We start from the raw sequence: 18,835 nt of genomic DNA, 5'->3' as shown, positions 1-18,835 counted from the left end.
TAGCGCTGTGTGCGTCTGTAAAACAGAATCTATCAAAGCGGCCTTGTCCGAATTCCACTGATTCACATCATGACCCTCCAGGCCTGAAACGTGTTCAACTATTGATTGTACACATTCTTGACACAAAACTGCTTTTATTTGTCGGAAAACAGGGCCGGGGTGTTCTTTGAGCTGTCTGTGGGGGAACGATGTGAGAAAATCCAGATCGAGGAAGGCTATACAGAGTCCAAGGCCAGAACTACACAGCCGGTGTGTACTGTACTGTAGACAAATTTACCTCACCCCATAAAGTACTTGGATGACTGAGCTATTGTTGACGGTATCCGTGCCACTTTACGTTTTATACACGATCCAATATTTATTCAGGTTAGGATTCAAGATAGAATGTTGTAGTTGTTTTCTTCTGCGTAGCTACTGAGCGGTTAGCGTAAGGGTGCATATCTTTGGCTGTAGCCTATGCTACACGGCTTGAAGGTGTACAGCTGTCTACACATACAGCCTTCGTACTGCATGTGCCGTTTTATCTTCAGCATGTCCATGAACTGTTCGTGCATGCGTGCGTGGTCAGTGTCCTGCAGGAGACCAGTATAGTCCAACTTCGTTGGGTGTTGGGGAGCATGAGGGGCTTCTTGGGTAGGACAGTCTCGTTTCTAGTCTATGCAATGGCTTCGCCAAGAAAAAATACAACTTCCAAACGATCGTATGATAGTTGTCGATTAACCACTTAAGCCCTATTCTGTAATTCCTTGAATGATAGTGTCGCTGATCTTCAAGCTCACAAGGCTTCACGATACAATGATGTGAGCTTGTAGATCCCTTTTATCGAAAGTCGCAACACTATACGTGCTGTACACTGTTGTGATGTCCGTGGCTTTTCTGCTGAGGCTGCAGAGAGACAAACAAGGAATGTAAGTTAAGGACACCCTGTCTCTGCTTAAGAGCTGTCAGGACCCGCTGCAGCTGAGCCCTGTCACATGTGAACACAGTAGTGGTCCCTTTTAAGGATAAACTCCAGTAGACTACGTCGTCCATTGATCGGCAGAAGCGGGGGGGGGGGGTCACAGTAGCAAGGGGGAAAATAATACATAAAAAAAAAAAACCCACTCCCACGAGGGAGTGCTCTCATTGTGCCAATGGGTCGCCCTCCTCCCACTAAGCTGTATGTACACTGATTGGCCTAAACTTCACCCACTGCAGGCCACGGGCCAGGAGCAGACTCACTAATTGAATCAAGCTCCTGGCCTCTCCTGTGGGGTCCTCCTACTACTACTACTACTACAGACTTATAATACTGGGCACACGCCGCCAGTGCTCAGAAACCCCTGCACAGTTTTTCCTTTTTCTCGCGCAATCTTGTCGTTATACCAATTTCTTCTTTCCTTTCTCACTCTTCATCTGATTTGAAACAGACGACCTCGGATGCACGTGGTGGAGTCACCACATATACCAGCCGCTTCTTTTCACCTCGTCCTGACGTACAGCGAGGAGTTTTACCATGCAGAGGAACACGCCATTCCTTCCCCCCCCGGTTCCACTCCCTGCTGAGCAGACACCCCCCCGACACACCTGTACGAGTGACCCCACGAACACAGCCAACTGACCCTGCCGCTTGCAACCGGCAAGCTGCCTTGATGATTTAATATCGGAGGACTCTACCACCAACTACGAGAGTGATGTGGGGATAAAGGGGAAAAAAACAGAAACGTAAAACAAATCTGAAGGAAAGAACAAGTGGCTCAACCTCTTTCAGCGCCATATATATTAGAGTGTATATATATATATAGTGTATATATTGCATTAAAGGCCTTTTTTCCTTCAGTCGTCATTGCATGACACATAGAGAAGCTGTTTATTTAGCCATGTCCACGCAGCTGCACTCCTTCCTTCTTTTTCCTTACAGCATTGTAGCAAAATGTGCTGAGTTTGCAACAACGTGAACAGAGTGTGTGTGCGTGCGTGCGTGCGGCGTGCGCATGTGTGCATGTGTGTGTGTGGAGGGATGATCACAGTTGTAGAAAAAAGGCTTTTTGGACTGAATCACATCTGTGAAGCTAATTATCACACAGTGACAGTGGAGTCCAGACGCCGTATGAAATACTGTCCGGGTTTTTCCACTGTGCGTTCACATGGAGGATGATGTAAGCGTGTCTTAAAGTAGTGATATGCATTGGTTTTCTTCCCCCCCGGTCAAAGGAGAGGTGAGCCAGCAGGGCATTGGAAGCATATGCTGGATGGAGACTACCTCTTTTTGTACACAGGTCACGAAATTCACCTGCTGCTTTAAGTACTCTATAGCGAGCCAAAGAGCTTTTTACAACACCAGACGACCTCTGGACACATGAACAGGTGTAAATTTGCCATTTTGTGTTCAAACAAACCCTTGTACATGTGCATCCTCATACAAGATCCTGAGAGTCTAGAGCAGTGGTTCCGAAACCCAAGTTGACCAAGTCAAGACTAAAAAGAGAAAGACCAAAACTAGTGGAAATTACAGGCTCACATGTACAAAATGTAGGAAATGAGAAAAGGGACATTTTACTCGCAAACTCGGGAAACACTGGTCTAAAGCGTCCAAGTGCAACCATGATACCATTATAAGCCAATGAGAATGTATTCACGTGAAAGCTGCAATGCCTAACTTTAATGTCCTTACCTGGGGTTCAAAACCCCAAGTCCCCAGTGGGAGCGCTGACATCTTATTTGGGCAAAGAATGTATTGCGTTTTTGGGCTTCATGAGCTCGCTTCATGCAATGTGTGGTGACTGTGGATCTAAATACCTGCAGGGGCAGGTAGATGACCAACTACCAAAATACACAGTATACTCTACCATGCATGTTCAAAATAAGATTTGAATCGCTTTCAATGAAAGTTTCACAACTAGTTAAAACAGCCGATCCACATGTACACAACACGCCGTATCTCATCGCGTTGGCGCGTTGTGAGCAATGGAGATCAGCTATTCTCGTACAATAAAGTAATTAATTCAGCCGCATAGAGCCCTGAGGGACTCCGTTTAAGTGGTTATAAGTGGGTTTTAGAGAGGATGTTCTTATAGTGACATGCCCATGCAGTTGATGCCCCCCACCCCATTCCTGTGACCCCACCCCTCCCACAGTTGGGTCTTGTCTTACCATAGAAGGAAGGTCGCAGCATCTGTCTCTGCTAGACCAGGCCAAGTTGCAGACGATATCAAACATCTGGAGCTGGAACTATGGAGGAGGGAGAGAAGAAAAGGATGAAATAAAAAACAAGCAAACAGGGGAATGGTGTTGTGGTCTTTGATATGGCCCATCCACATCCCCAGAAAACAAACACAAAAACAGAGCAGATTGCAGCCATAGCAGATCAGATGGAGCTTAAGAGTGGATCCTCTTGCCGTGTAGCCTGCGTGTTGACGGCTTCATGGCTTACTGATGCAATGGTATGACAATGCAGGTCTTTTGCAAATATTTAGACATTCTTGTAAAAGCGGAACAATATAAGCTCTTTTAGGGCTGGTCAGAACAGTGCTAGATGGCCCCGATTCATTACAGAATGCAGAATACTTTTGCAAGATGGAGCTTTCCACTGAAATGAAACATTTTGGACAAAATCTTCTCTTCCTGGCACACGATCTTTTCAGATCCGTGGCCAAATACATATCAATTTGGAAGTCCTTAACATGTCTGAGAACTACATGGTCGACTGATACAAGATGAGGCAGGGTTTATGGATGGTGGGCATGTCATTAAGAGTTATATCTTACAGTTCAACTCAGTTTACTTCCTTTTTTCACCTAATTTCTCTGTGTCCTCACCTCCCTCCTCCATAATAACACTATACATTCACGCCCCTGTTATAATTAATGGTCTTGTGTTTTCCGCCTGTCTTTTACCAAGACGGACCCAGTGTCGGAGCCAACTTGGACATCCTCAACTTAATTCATCACACATTTGCTCATAATACTTCATCTCCTTAATTCGACATGACGGTGACCTGGTCTCAGGGTTCACTGGTACTCACGGTTGCGGACTGTCCCGTGGAGCCGATAGACTTGGACATCTTGCCGAGGACCTGATATCCGTCACCGGACGCGTTTCCCGCAGGCTTGATCTCTTTCTCTGCCACCTCCTGGCAGTCGATGCTCAGCTTGACACCGGTGGGGGAAACCATGACGTGCAGCTGTGGGGAGATAACGGTGTGTGGGTGAGACGAGAGAGACAGAGAGGAAACAGGCAGAGAGACTAATAGGAGAGCAGTCTTGATTTTGAATACATTTTCATTTAGTTTAAATCATATTTAAAGTCATCTGAAAAGTTTTAGTTTCAGTCGACTACATAAGATTTTACTCCACTAAATCTACAGTTGACTGAAATGTATTTTGGCAGGCCTTGATGGCATCAAAATGGCTGATTTTACACTTGGTTGCATGCTGAAAATAGCAGATCTACAAGCTCACAATGCGCTGTGAACTTATAGATCTGCTATTTTCAGAGCGTAACACCTGAGCGCAAAACAAACAATGACTTGTCTTTTACTTTTACTGGATATTTTCTTCACTAGTCCCTTCCTAACATTTTTGTCTAGTTTTTATTTGTTGACGAATTTGCCAATATATCTTTAGTCTTAGTTTTAGTCATCGTTTTAGTTCTTATTTAGTTTTCGTCAGTGAAAAATGGTCGTCGACGAACATTTTCCGCCATAGTTTCAAAGTCGACGAAGTCAAAAGAGAGCAGAAGCCATTATTATAACAGTCTTTCTTCCAAGACCGAGTCGTACGAGTCGTGCTTTGTATCCCGATAGCCTGCAAATTATTAGGGTATGGCGTGTCTGGTAATGGAACCCAGCCTTGCACTGTGGATGTGCTGTTTCCTCCCTACAGTAGTACGGTTTACTGTTTACAAAGAGCCTGTCGATATTTACAGACTCAAAGTGAGCTGGGAGCTAGTCCACAGTCCCACGACAACCGTTGCTACCTTTCATGTCTATTACTTATTTATGTAGCATTGTAGGGGATGGAAAATTGGAGCATTCTCCTCTCTCACACTGAAGCCTCAAATTCGTCACAATGTTTTTAACTGTAAAACGTGCCGCTCACTTCAGATTATAATCTGCACATCTTCTCGTCAGATGTTTGATAGATGCTACAGTAGATCTGTATGCAGATCTGTGTTGGTTTTGCTCTTTAGATGCTTTTTTCTTGATGCTAAGATGCAACACGTTATTTAGACACATGCTAGTTTAGACGGGACCGTACCTATGTTCCCTCAGCTCTATGTTCCCTCAGCCTACGACAACCTACCTCCTCCCTCACCCTAACCCTAACCTCCCCCGGGGCAGACACCTAAACCTAACCGCAACCCTCTCCCGACCCGCAGCGCACCCCCGGGGCAGACACCTAAACCTAACCGCAACCCTCTCCCGACCCGCAGCGCACCTCGGGGCTGAGGGAACATAGGGCTGAGGGAACATAGGGCTGAGGGAACATAGGGCTGAGGGAACATAGGGCCGAGGGAACATACATAGGTATGACCCCGTTTAGACAGATGCTAGGTTTGATGTTTACCTGGTATACTTGTTTCTTTGAAGCACTACATTGTTCTCTTTGTACTCATTTGAGTATATTACAATAATGTCTGTTGACTATAGGGATTTACTCTGATTTCACACTTGTACTTAAGTCACCCTGGATAAGAGCGTCTGCTAAATTGTAAATGGTATAATAATACAACTTTGAAGCAAGTGTAATTCAGGCAAAAACCCTCTGTCCTCAAATCTCCCTTGCCCCCCTCCTTGCATGATGACCTCACTCTGTGGTAGACCGTGAAAACGGCTCCCTTGCACTCTCGCTCCCCTCAAAAGCCAAGTTTACACAAGCAGTGGCTAGTCTGGGGCGAGCTCAGCTGTAACTCTGTAATCACATTCTCAGCGAGCAGGAAAATGCATTTACAAATCCATGCGACTGCCTCCGGGGGGATTATTGGCAAACCACAGTTCTGAGGTTGTGGTCAGCGTCTGCGGAAATGCAGAGGCATGTTTCAGCAGATCACTGAGGCTGCAGCGGCGGGGATAAGGCTCATGTCTCAGGCATTCGGTAGTTTATGGAGAGTGTGAGACATTTTCTGGTGGGGGAAAAAAAAGGTCAATATATACGCCACTGATTTCAAGTCAGTCCAGCCTGCAGAGTATTCACATAAGCTGTGCGTGGTGTGTGGGCGAATCGTTGGATTCCAGAAGATGTCCAACTAAAAAGAAATGTATTTGTCTCAGATTAAAAATTACATTTTATTTTATTTTAGGTGTGTTGTGTTGATCCAAGCTTATTTGTATAATATTTTATTATTTGGTTTTTAACATTTAAAAAAACAAAAGCTTATTTGTAGGTATAGTAAGTGGTCAAACAAAATTTTCAGTATTTTACACTTTTTTGGTACAACAGAAAATTATATATAACCTAAAATAATGTAATACCAAATTCTTGATAGTGTGCCATGTCCTACATCTGCAAAAAAAATGACACATCCAACATAAGACTAAATACCTACAGTAGGAAATATTATACAGTGATTTCCTGCAGCAGCAGCAAAAAAAACAAAAAAGGGGGAAGCGTGCTTTTACTTAAAAGACAGTTAGCAAATAACAGTATAGTTCAAGCCCTTGGCTTCCACTTAACGAGCAATTCCATTCTTCCATAAAGTGCAGGACTGCAGGTACAGCATACCATGTAACTAGTGGTTGGCACTCCAACTAAATGGCTATAGGTTAAGGAGCCATTACTGAAGAGCAGCTGAACAGCTGAAAGACGGTCGTCAACGCTGAGGTCATACACGCCCACCCTGCTGCTTTCTGCAGGTGGCTGTTGTCTCTTCCCTGACCCCAGGTTACTGGGTCAAAGTATGCACCCCTCACCACACGCTCTCCTTCACCATGTTACACAATAAAATCCTCAGTGTAAATTTGATCCATTTGTATCTCTGAGAGTAGACAAACTGTAACTCAGAATTCAGTTACATTTTGTCTACTGACCGAGTTAAAGGTCCTACAACATGAATTTAAAAGCCAGATAGAAATGACATTGACTGGTTTTATCGGAGTGGTGATTTAGGCTCAAACCATATTAGAAATATGTTTACCTAAACATTTATAACTATGTGAATAGTTTACTACTTACTAATACCTTACTAATAACGTATAAATGATGTTTAAACATAGTTATAAATGTTTAGGTAAACATTTATGGATGCCAACAATGATTGTTCATGATTATTACTCATCTACAACTGCTTATAAATGTTTATAAATGCTTTATAACAGGTCGTTATTGTAAAGTGTTACCGAAATATGTTTGAGGGACATAAACAATATGATATTAAATATTAAAAACAGTTTTTAAATGCATGTTGTAGTTCCTTTAAATTAAATGAACTGTGAATGCATGCATAGATCTTATATGCCATAGCCTTTTTGTCTTTCACTTTCTGCTGCCATGTCCGTCTTGCTCTTTCTCCCCTTTTGTCACATGTTCTGCCTCTCAAACAAGAGAAAAGGACAACACACTATCTCTGACCATTGTCACATCATACAGTGACAATATTAATAGTGATAATATATTTCTAACCCTTGACGATCCATGGTTCATCATACTCTGAATCTCTACCGAACAGGGGGGTATGAAAGGTTAAGCAGCTTATGGTTACAGATTCATTCTCCAATACAATCAACATGCACCAATCAACAGCCATTAAGGTTAGGGTACACTTCTTATTCCCTTATTTCCCAGGGAAATCTGTCCAATGGATTTGACCCATCCTAACCACTGGTTAGAGTGTCTACCCTCCCACTGAGCATTTTTGTAGTCTAATAGTCGTCTAAATGGCTTAAAAATGGTCTAAAAACTGGGGTAAAAATTGTCTAAAAATCAGACCAGTCTGAAGCGAGTGGTGCAACAGCACCCCCTATTGGTACTCTAAACATCGGGACATAGGGCCATAGGTTAGGACATAGGGACATAGGGACATTGCTGTTCCTTGGAGTGGTTGCACCACTCAAAATGAGGGTATGGGGTAAAAATAGTTAAAAAATTAAAGTTTTTTAGCAGTCTAGGCTTAGAAACAACATTTAGACCTTGATTAGCCTGGCTAATCAAGGTCTAAATGTAGACCGTCTATATAGACGTTGAAACAACGTTGTTTCAACGTCTAATCTAAGACTAGACTGCTAAAAAAACTTTAATTTTTAGACTATTTTTACCCCATTTTTTTGACGGTCATTAAGACGTCTAAAAGCCGACAATTGCTCAGTACTGGGCTAAGATTGGGAGGTCGGAGTCAATCTGAGTCATACCAGACTATACTAATGGCACCTTGCTTGGCACTCTGCATCAAGTTAGGTTTGGATTGCGGGTGCAGGCGACATACAAGCATCACATCGAGGGGGTGTACTTGTAGATCGAGCTGCCTCACGCTATGGATACAGGAGATAGGCTCCTGACCTATGGGCCTGTTGGGTATAGGAGATAGGCTCCTGACCTATGGGCCTGTTGGGCCACATACTGTAGGACAGAGCCATTGAAGGAGCATTACGATAACTCTGTTCACTTCACAGCCACAGTGCAGCGCCCGGGGACCAACTCCAGTTGCAATGCCATGTACCATGGCAATGGACAGCCATGTCTCCTTGACACTGACTGTAAGGCTCTCTTGTACAGTAGTAAAATTCTATTTTATGACCGTTTCCAACAGGAAAGACCTCCCACCCCAACCTATCGTGAAGCTCAGCAGAAAAGATGCTTACTGGCAAATGCACATAATCTGTTTCACCGTGGCTTGAAAGAGGTATCATCCAACAGACCAGTAATGGTATGATGTCTGATCACTAACACAGAGCAACCTCACGGAGAGGACCTTTGCCGCCAGGTTTGAAACCGTTTCTTGCTTTTATCTCCCATGTGGGAGGCTCCGGGTCCTTCAATAATCCTGGACAGATCAGTACATTAGATTTCAGCGTAGCTGGTAAAGACATTTTAGGGAGTAACTGAGAAAGGATCTGTGCAGCGCTGAGTTTGCTTCTTTGCTAAGTGCAGTGAGGGGAAAAAGGATTATGTAAATCAGGCTGAGTGGGGATGTGGTGGAACGCGGGCCATCGCCTCTCACCACAACAGGGTTTTCTCTAAACCTGGCAGCCGCAGCTAAGACAACAACAATCTCAACATCAATCTCAAGTTCTCGATAGGGAGGGCAGTTTTCAGGTTCAACTAGACAGGTCTAAATCATGTTTGTTTGCGCCGTGCGCTGGCAGCAGAAGGCAAGCTCCATAAATCAAAATTAAATTCCAGTTCTATGATTGCGGCAGTGATTTAGAAAAGGAAAAAGCATTTTTAATCCTCCTCTTTCACAGAGGTTTAATATCCCTCTAAACCCAAGACAATATGCAGACAATCACGGGATAACTAAGCAGTTATTCGACTTCAAGTTGATGTTCACAGGTTTTGAACCAACATGACCGTTAAACTGTCCCTGAGCCGACGTGGCTGAACCTGAACTCTGAACTCCTTGTGGACAACAGCAGAAGAAAGGATGAGCCTCCTCCTCCTCCCCTCAGGGCCTGTCTGCCGATCTATCAATCTCCCAGTCGACACGTTTATGTACTAAGTATGTTTGTAAACTTAGATACATGCATACTTGTGTGTAGTTTATACTATGACACGTGGAAAGCCGTGTAAGAAAAAAAAAGCTCAGCCTAATCACATACTGTATGCAGGGAGGTAAAACCGCAAAATGCCATCCGCCCGTGCAGAAACGTCAAGTACTCCCCTGCGGTCGGCTACCATGAGGCAAGGACCCTGAGGGCTCTGGGCCAGAGAGGCAAGCTGCTACGCGCCAACAGTAGATGAGAAAGGCAAAGGGAAAACGGAGGGGGAGACAGAGGGAAGGAAGGACGGACAGACGGGATGGATAGGAGACTGAAAGGAGAAAATCCTCCCCCATTCTGGCATTCTTCAGACCATCTGATGTAATTGTTTAATAGCTCTAGCAGTGACCCAATATTTTCCAGAACAGTGAGCCAGCAGTGACTGCAGTGGATTTTTAATGCCCCCACCCCCCCTTCCCTCAAAAAATAACCTATAGATTCTTGTGAAAGTTTACTGTTCGGTTGTATGGCTGTCTACACTGGCATCCTCCCCCCAGTAGTAGTGCTTACTGAAAAATGACCTTGTCCGCAGCTTACTGTGTGACGGAACCCAGCACCCTGGCTGTTGCTAAATGATTGCCTGATATAGGTCAGATTTATAATTAGTTGTGCGCCATTACCGTGTGCTGAAAGTAAACGTGACACAGCTTGTAGATTGGCTATTTTGGCCACACACCGGTGCACAAGGAGGAATAAATCAAGCCATACCCCTGCTTCTCTTTGGAAGCATCTCTCTATAGCGTTGCTACAGCTGTGCTGTGTAATGCTTAAAGTCATTCATTTTGCTAATTGAAGCAAAACTCTTCTCTAATCAATGTCATCACATCATTCAGCTAATGCAAACACACGTAATCAAAGCCTTATCGAATAGACTGTACTGCGAGGGGAGTCCGCACGGTCACTCACATGTACTACTTTACTTTGTGCCTTTCACAATAACTTTAAGGAATCAATTGCCTACAGTTCAGCCCATAGAACACTGCACTGACAGCGTATTGTGTTTATCAGATGAAAAACACATTCTGTATCTGTTAAAACTCATCTTTCAGTGTGGAAGATAATGGAAAATAACACTCATTTTCACCCATGCATTTTTGCTTTTGATCATACAATGAGTTTTTTCCCCCCCAACTTCAAAGAACTCACTCAGAACATAAACAATAATAAACTTGATAACCTGGGTTTTTTTCCATGACACCGATGTCATTCTTGGTAAAGCTCGACCTCTCGAGCGGGACAACCACCAAATGGGATCAATTCACTGTCTTTTTGATAAGCCCGCGCCCACACAAGACTAGCAGGAGAGTGAGACTGCTAGCTGTCTCCATCACTTGATTAGCTAATCGCGCACGCGCACACGCACACACGCACACACACACACACACACACACACACACACACACACACACACACACACACACACACACACACACACACATGAAAAACCTTGAAAGTGTTTGGAAAATGTTAACATCTGCTATTTTTGAACATTCATGAAAAACCTTGAAAGTGTTTGGAGAGTTTTGAATAATGTTGCAATTCTTTAAGCACAAATCTTCTCCTCTAAGGGTCACTGGCACAGAACATTTTCAGATGAATCTACCGGGGTATAGAGGGCCATCTGTTTGCCCGAGCAGAGACGCACTGCGTCCAAGCAACACGTGTCTGCAGCTGTATCTCTAATATACAACACATTTGGAATGCCAGCTATTCAGAGCATCAGTACGAAGCCCGCATGATGGCCAACAAGAACAAAGGAGAGGAAGACTGTTTGATTGATGCGCCACGCCCCCTGGTTTCTCCTTGAAATGTTACATAATTCAACCATCAAAGTGATCCAGTTTTTCCATAGGCTCATAAGGTTTCACGTCAAAGTCATCCTCCAGTCGAGATGCAACTGTTTGTGATCAAAGACACTTAGGATTCCATTGCAGAAGAATGGATGCAGGATTCCTATGCTCTGAATAGGAAATCATTTCATGTAGAGAGTTCGTTGATGGCACTGCTTGTTGAGGTTTTGTATAGCTTTGGATGTTTTCACTGACGACTATTATTGTCAAGAGCCTTGTGTTTATCTGAACCTGCACTGTTCTACCCTCAGAGGAAGTACTATGATGCAAAAATATAAGATATACGACATATAATTTAAGATCGCAACGTGTCTGATGCGACACATGTAAGCCCTGTAGCCTTTTTTGTGCCATTCTTGCCAATACAATGACATGCACAAATTAGGGGTGCCAGTTTTAAAGTGGTTAAGAGCAAAACTATAGAACTTGACACCCTGCTTGATTCTACTGTACATCGATCCATCATCCAGGTTGTGTCTCTCTCTGAAATTAAAACGGAATGACTCAAACTGAAGTTAACTGAAACGATGGGTTATAGTGCTTTAAGAGTGTGGTCCAGTGTATCCACAGCTGCACTCAGCAATGTTTACCTTGTGGAAGCTTCCATGGAAGATTCTCTTCACTTGATCGCTGTCAAACGTTACTCTCTGGACCTCTCCTCGCTCATCCTTGTTATAAAATGACACTGATTTGCTGGAGGCTGCAAGAGAGGCACAGTAACAGAGAGAGAGAGAGAGAGAGAGAGAGAGAGAGAGAGAGAGAGCACAGATTGCTCTGCTTATTTTGTGTGAAGTATCGGTGATGAGTCCTTAACCCATTCTGAACGGGCACCCGTTTTGGTGTTAGCATCATGTTATGCTTTAGCTATTGAAAAATAGCAGATCTACAAGCTCATACGAGCTTGTAGGTCTGCTATTTTTGAAAAATCTAAGAACGACTGACATTTTTTGAATCTGATCTCAGGTCAGAATGGGTTCATCAGACCAGTGTGTGTCCAGTGGAAACCTCGTATGAATCTGATCTCAGGTCAGAATGGTCTAAACTAAAAACAGGGGCCAAACAAAACCCTCTCCCGGGAGTGGGTTTCCGCCAAGCCAAGCAGAGAGACGTAGCGTTGGTGAAAGGCCGTCCCGCAAACAACAAAGGCTAGGCGGGGGGGCCGGAGTCAGCCGATGACATGGGACGCTTCTTGTGGCGCGGCAGTCGGAGCGGTTATCAATTGGAGCCCGAGGGGACTGCTGTGGCCCATTACGCATGGTCCTTTTTCATGAGAAAGATACTCTGGCCCCAATGAGACACAGCTGCTTAATTTGTCCTCTCTGCATATTTCTGCATAGCTTGGTTTTTTTTAATGCCGGTGTACTCTCTGCCTATAAACATTCTCTCTGCCATGCAGATGTAACCACGCGGTCAAATTCCCTCACTTTTCGATGCATGTGGGCCGAATTAATGCTACGTTGTTTGTTTGCTACAGGAGGATTTGTTTGGGAGAAACTGGGGCACTTTTGCAGCGTTAGGACATTTTGGATTCTGCAATGATATGTTTAAGAGTTGTCTGGGAAAATGCCAGATGAATCCATGGAGAGTGCTGGTACAATGGCTACCACTGTGTACAGTATTAAAACAGAATAGATAAGAAAATTATTCAGGGGAACATCTACATTGGCTACGGCTGTATTCCTAGTGCCGACTTCAACAATGAGACAGACAGAGAAGAAGAGAGGAATAGTTACAGTCAACGGTGAGTCCAGTCTCGGGCTTGTGATCGCTACTGGACACCTGCCATATGTCAAAGGCCTCGGCAGGTGAGTCTGGCAGCAGACGGAACATCAAGATCATTGTGTAGGAGTGGGGAAGGCCTTCTGGGTGGATATCCCTGGATAAACACAATATGCACAGGGAATACTGAACACTGAACAACCAGGATTTAAGCACTTTCAACCTGGTATGCACAATTTGTGGCATGTCATTATAGACAACACGTTTTCAAAACTTTTCAAAACATTTCTAACTTTTTCAAAAGGGTCAAAATTGCTAAAGAATTTGCAGATGAACAAGCTCAGAACCTGTTACACTGTGCCTCATTGTGAGCTTGTAGATCTGTTATTTTTGTGCGACACCATCATACAACAAAGTATTGTTTTAAAGGACCACTTCACCACTTTTCAACCTATCTTCATATATAATAGGTAGTCACTAGCCTGAGCTAACGTGTTAGGTTTCTGGTCTAGAGGGGCGGGTCGCGGCTGAGATTTGCGCACGCCCTGATTGGATCTCATCGATCTGTCCATCACCCCCGGCCCCTCCTCTCCCCCCTAGTGCAGCGCTACGTCACATCATTTGGAGCGACGCCCACCCGGGAAGGGTTGACTCCCACTTTTAGACCAGAGCGGCCAATGCGTTCCTCCAGGCTTTCAATTTTTGCACCAACAAAAATGAAAGCCTGGTACCGAGGCTAGGTCCTCACTAATAATCATGATAAAATGGCACGATTTTTTTCCTACTCAGTCTGTGTCTCATAGGAGGGCTGTGGGCAGTTTAGAAACCGTCTTCCAGTGACATCATCATTAGGCAGATTATTTTTTTTAACAATCGTGAGAACGACGGCTTCCATTTTCGCATTGCAACTTTTTAGGACTAGAAAGCCTGCGGTTTCTATTAGCCTGTATTCCCCATCGATGATGTCACTGGAAAACGGTTCATGAACCGCCTACACCCTCCTATGAGACACAGACCGAGTAGAAACAAATCGCACCATTTTTTCATGATTATTAGTGAGGACCTGTTATATGAAGACAGGTTGAAAAGTGGTGAAGTGGTCCTTTAACCCATTCTGAACGGGCACCCATTTTGGTGTGGGCATCATGTCATGCTTTAGCTATTGAAAAATAGCAGATCTACAAGCTCATATCGCGCCACCGAGTGGCGCGATACGAGCTTGTAGGTCTGCTATTTTTGAAAAATCAAAGAACGACTGACATTTTTAGAAACTGATCTCAGGTCAGAATGGGTTCGTCAGACCAGTGTGTGTGTCCCAGTGGAAACCTCGTATGAATCTGATCTCAGGTCAGAATGGGTTAAGTAGTTAAGGAAAATGGACTGCAAATACTGTATATATGTGACTTTCTTCAAAGCGCTTTGCAATGTATTTCACAATCACCCATACAGTCAGAGGAGGAGTCCAGGTAAATCAGCTTCACTCAGCTAATGGCTGGGGGGGGGGGGCTGTTAGGGGTTTCCCAGGCGGCCCCTCTATATCCATTCAGCTATGGCCACCCAACAACACGCGGGACACCACGCAAGGCGCCAAACTGCTCAGAGTCACTGGGAGCAGTTAGGGGTTAAGTGTCTTAGCTCCAGGACACTTCGACACGCAGCCATGGGAGGAGCCCGGGGATCGAACCAGGAACATTTCGATTCCAAGACGGGAGCTCTATACCTCCTGGGTAAGAGCATGTGTAAGCTGTAGTACCAGCACTGAACACCCTCATCCCAAAAGGACGTATACTGTAGATCCATTTTGTGGGGGAAAACAAAACAGGGAGCCTACATTATTTGATTGCAGAAACGTGCGTGCGTCCATGCGTGTGTGTGTGTGTGTGTGTGTGTGTGCGTGCGTGTATACGGCCATATCTCTTGCGTGGGCGACATGGAATTACGTCACCGTGTTACTGACACTAACACTTCAACACGTGTGTGTGTGTGTGTGTGTGTGTGTGTGTGTGTGTGTGTGTGTGTGTGTGCGTGTGTGTGTGCGTGCGTGCGTGCGTGCGTGCGTGCGTGCGTGCGTGCGTGCGTGCGTGCGTGCGTGCGTGCGTGCGTGCGTGCGTGCGTGTGTGTGTGTGTGTGTGCGTGCGTGCGTGCGTGTGTGCGCTATGAGGCAGCGGCGTGGATGGCTTTGAACTAGGCTGAGAGAAGACAATCTGGTGCCAGAGGTTTAAAATTAACTGGAAAGCTCTTTTTTAAAAAGGTCCACTACATTCTCTGTTGACTCACTGGGACAAGCGATCCTAACAGAGTTTACAGGACATCATAAATCCATTGACCCAGTTTTCTTTAGAGGGAAGAAGAAGAAGCTCTCGGCTGTTTCTCTGGACATAGCTGGGCAAGACGCATCATGTTACTGACATACAGTACAGTCTTCAGGCTGCTAAGACCGGCGTTCTCGCCAGTACTGTTCACTGTACAACCCTGAGTGTTTATTTCTTCGACAGATTGGTTCAAATATATATATATATATAACACTTTGAATCCTCATAGTTTAGTTAACACTTACATGAAGACATTGCAGTGTTTAGAGTGGTCTCAAGCGAATCCATTAAAACTGGGAATTTTAGATTTTAAATTAATAAATATTTTTATACTTTGGATATTCAAAAATAACAGATATACAAGCTCACAGCGTGTCACTCCGTGCTGCGCGGGATCGGGTGGCACTTTGTTGCCGAACGGGATCGGGATTCGAACCCGCAACACACTGTCAGTCAGGCTGGCATTGCAGCCTAGGGTGCCCGGACCACCATGCTGGCAGCCTGAGCCAGAATAGATGGGGTCCTTGACATGTAAAAGTTTGAGCACCACTGACATAGAAACAAAGTTTTTCAGAAAACTGTTTTGTAGAATCGGGTCCTCTTATTGGGTTAAGTGATTAAGTGATACATAATACAGATGTAAGCATCATAGGAGTCACACGCTTTTAAGGTCTGGAAAGTACATTACACCACATGACTGTCCTTAATGAGTAGCAGTTCTACATGACTGCACATCTGAGAAGACAGATGTGCGTTAGGCTTTACCCTTTGATTCGAAACTATTGACTATGGCATCATTTTAATAATCCCCTTATTAGCTAGCTAGTTGCGGTGAAAGAGTATGTATAAGAAGTTGATTAGATATTTGGGTTAATGTCATGCATGGCCAGAGGACATTAAAATGGACGTGATTAGCAACAGATACAGTAAACACCAGATTGGGGCTGCAGTCAGTCATACGACTCATGTCATGTGCAAACGATCAGCTCACATGCACTTGGTAGCAGCAGTCTACAGGTTAGAAGAGCTGGTTAATGGCCTAAAGGTCAACGGTTTAAATCCTAACCAACCAGCAGGGAAACATGATTGTTTGGGGAAGTGAACGAGTCATTCATTTAGATTAACCCAACACTAGGACGTCGGAGCAGCCGTTCTGACCGATTTTGAGATTTTAAAGTTTATTTTCTTAGCCAATGAAGTCCAGAGAAAGTTCCCCTTGCATGACTTTGCAAAAAGGAAATGTCTGGAAATCGGTTTATAGTGTAAAAGATTGGATATACTAATAATTTATAATACTAGTATTAATAATAATTAATAATACTAGTAATTTAATTGAAAACAGCCTTTGACTAAGAAAGGAAAGAGGTCGCAATATATTGTTTCCGTTTCGGGAGAAATAAAGTAATTGCATGACAGCGCTTTGTGAGCTGGCAGATGAGCCATTTTCAGGGGGCCACCATGATCAAGTAGAGTGGGGGAGAAAGGGGGACGTCGGTCGATTTGGCCGAAATAGCCAGACTGAGTAGGAGTGAATTATTTTCAGACATGCTAGTGTTAAGACCTGATTAAGATGAACAGTTTTCTGAAAAACGTATGTTGCTAAATATCAGTGGTTCTCAAACGTTATCATATCAAGGACCCCCAAAATGATATATATTTAGCCGTGGACGGCACTTTCAAAATAGTTTAGTTTCAGGGACCCCCAAAAGCAAAGATTTGAGTTATATTGGAGAAAAAAAATCACACCCGTGTGAAGTGAGGGGCGCTCTTATCATCCTACATCATCATACATCATCTCATTTTGGCCAATCACAATTTGGGTCCTCACTTTTGTCTTCAATGTTTGTGTTTACACAAACACTCAAAGCTGGACATAGGAGGGGCTAGCGGACTAGCGTGCATCTCAAAAATAAACAATAAAATAAAAATATATAGTAGCAGATCTACAAGCTCATAGCGTGGCACAAAGTGATGTGCTATGAGGTTGTATATCTGCTATTTTTGAACAGCCAACCAATGTGCTTATAGCTCAAATCTAAAATGATTCAGATGCTTTCCCGGCTTAAATGAGTTAAATGAGCTTCCAGATCGGCTATTCATCGTAAGACAATGTATTGTAGGGCTTAAGTGGTTAACAACTTCCCAAAAAACTCTTCAGTGAGGTCAAGTCCCGCTCAAGATCTCTAACTGCATGTCAACACACACACACACACACACACAGGGGCCTTTAGAGATACATTCATGTATACACAGTGCAAATACAGTGCATTATATCCATTATGTAATCATAACTCACACTGTGGGCTGGGTGAGGAAGGCGTCCTTGTGCAGCCTGTAGGCTGTGTAGCTGTTGAATGAACCTGGCTCCATTGAAACTCCATTGATGTAGCCGTAGGTTCTCTCTGTCAGGTTGAAGGCCTCCAGCATCCTGAAGCCTGGGACGGAGGTCGGCAACCGCAAAAAAAAAATCAGAACCACAGCCCGGACAAAGTTGCATCCACTTTTAAACCATAATTATTATAAGCTTTGTTCAAAAATGAGATTCCGCTATTATTACTATTCATTGTTATACAAATGTATAACTTGATTTGAACTTGAACTTCACACACGCGCTTGAGTACTTCAAGTGAGCTATGACCAATGTACAAACTTTGATATATCTTACCTTACTATTGCTGCTATTTTTTGGTAATTTATTGTTATTGATATGTTATAATTAATGCTGCTACGATGTCTGTGGAACCAGAACAAAACTAAATGCACTCGTATGTACACAGGATATAACAATATGGTTATACAAATAAAGTTTATTATTATGGTAGATAAGGTTTTTGCTATGTATTGTAGAGACCCTAAAGTACTTACCAGGTGACGTGAACCCATTTACAAAAATCAATGGACATGCTGGGGGGAAACAGAAACATAAAGGCAAAGCTTTACTTCATCTTCCTCAAAATCTAGCAACATTTAATAACATTTAAATATTCTTCTGTAGTGGACAAAATCACACACGGACGTACATGATGTGGAAGTTTCGCAAATGAACGTGATCAGGTTGTCTCTGATGGTGTTGAAAGCGTCAAAGTCGTCCACGACAAAGATGTGCCTCTCGCTGGGCTTGCTGCCGATGTTCTGCAGCTCAACAAAGTCCACATCGGCAACGCCGACCACAAACACACTGTAACCTGGTGGTGAAGATAGACATGAATTCAGAACACTCATTTTACTAGTACTTTGACTTTAAAAAGTTAGACCTTGACTACTTTAGAGCACTAAAGTAGTCA

The 18,835-nt window shown here is 43.8% G+C and overlaps 1 protein-coding gene across 15 annotated transcripts in view; it reads right to left on the bottom strand.

Moving 5' to 3' along the window:
- Positions 1 to 18,835, bottom strand: part of col12a1b (collagen, type XII, alpha 1b) — a 168,410-nt gene that overhangs the window by 23,466 nt on the left and 126,109 nt on the right. For all 15 annotated transcript variants that reach the window (XM_083790291.1, XM_083790277.1, XM_083790278.1 and 12 more), the window contains 7 exons: positions 18,572 to 18,736; positions 18,417 to 18,455; positions 17,848 to 17,986; positions 13,254 to 13,396; positions 12,111 to 12,220; positions 4,004 to 4,162; positions 3,133 to 3,210 (listed from right to left, as the gene is read on the bottom strand). In XM_083790291.1, the coding sequence (XP_083646417.1) occupies positions 3,133 to 3,210; positions 4,004 to 4,162; positions 12,111 to 12,220; positions 13,254 to 13,396; positions 17,848 to 17,986; positions 18,417 to 18,455; positions 18,572 to 18,736 (833 nt within the window). The remainder of the gene's footprint in view (positions 1 to 3,132; positions 3,211 to 4,003; positions 4,163 to 12,110; positions 12,221 to 13,253; positions 13,397 to 17,847; positions 17,987 to 18,416; positions 18,456 to 18,571; positions 18,737 to 18,835) is intronic.

This window comes from Protomyctophum parallelum (assembly GCF_964188405.1).
Source record: "Protomyctophum parallelum genome assembly, chromosome: 19".
In the NCBI taxonomy this organism is placed as follows: Eukaryota; Metazoa; Chordata; class Actinopteri; order Myctophiformes; family Myctophidae; genus Protomyctophum; species Protomyctophum parallelum.
The sequence above is the reverse complement of the archived record's forward strand: the minus strand, read 5'-3'. Positions and strand labels throughout refer to the sequence as shown.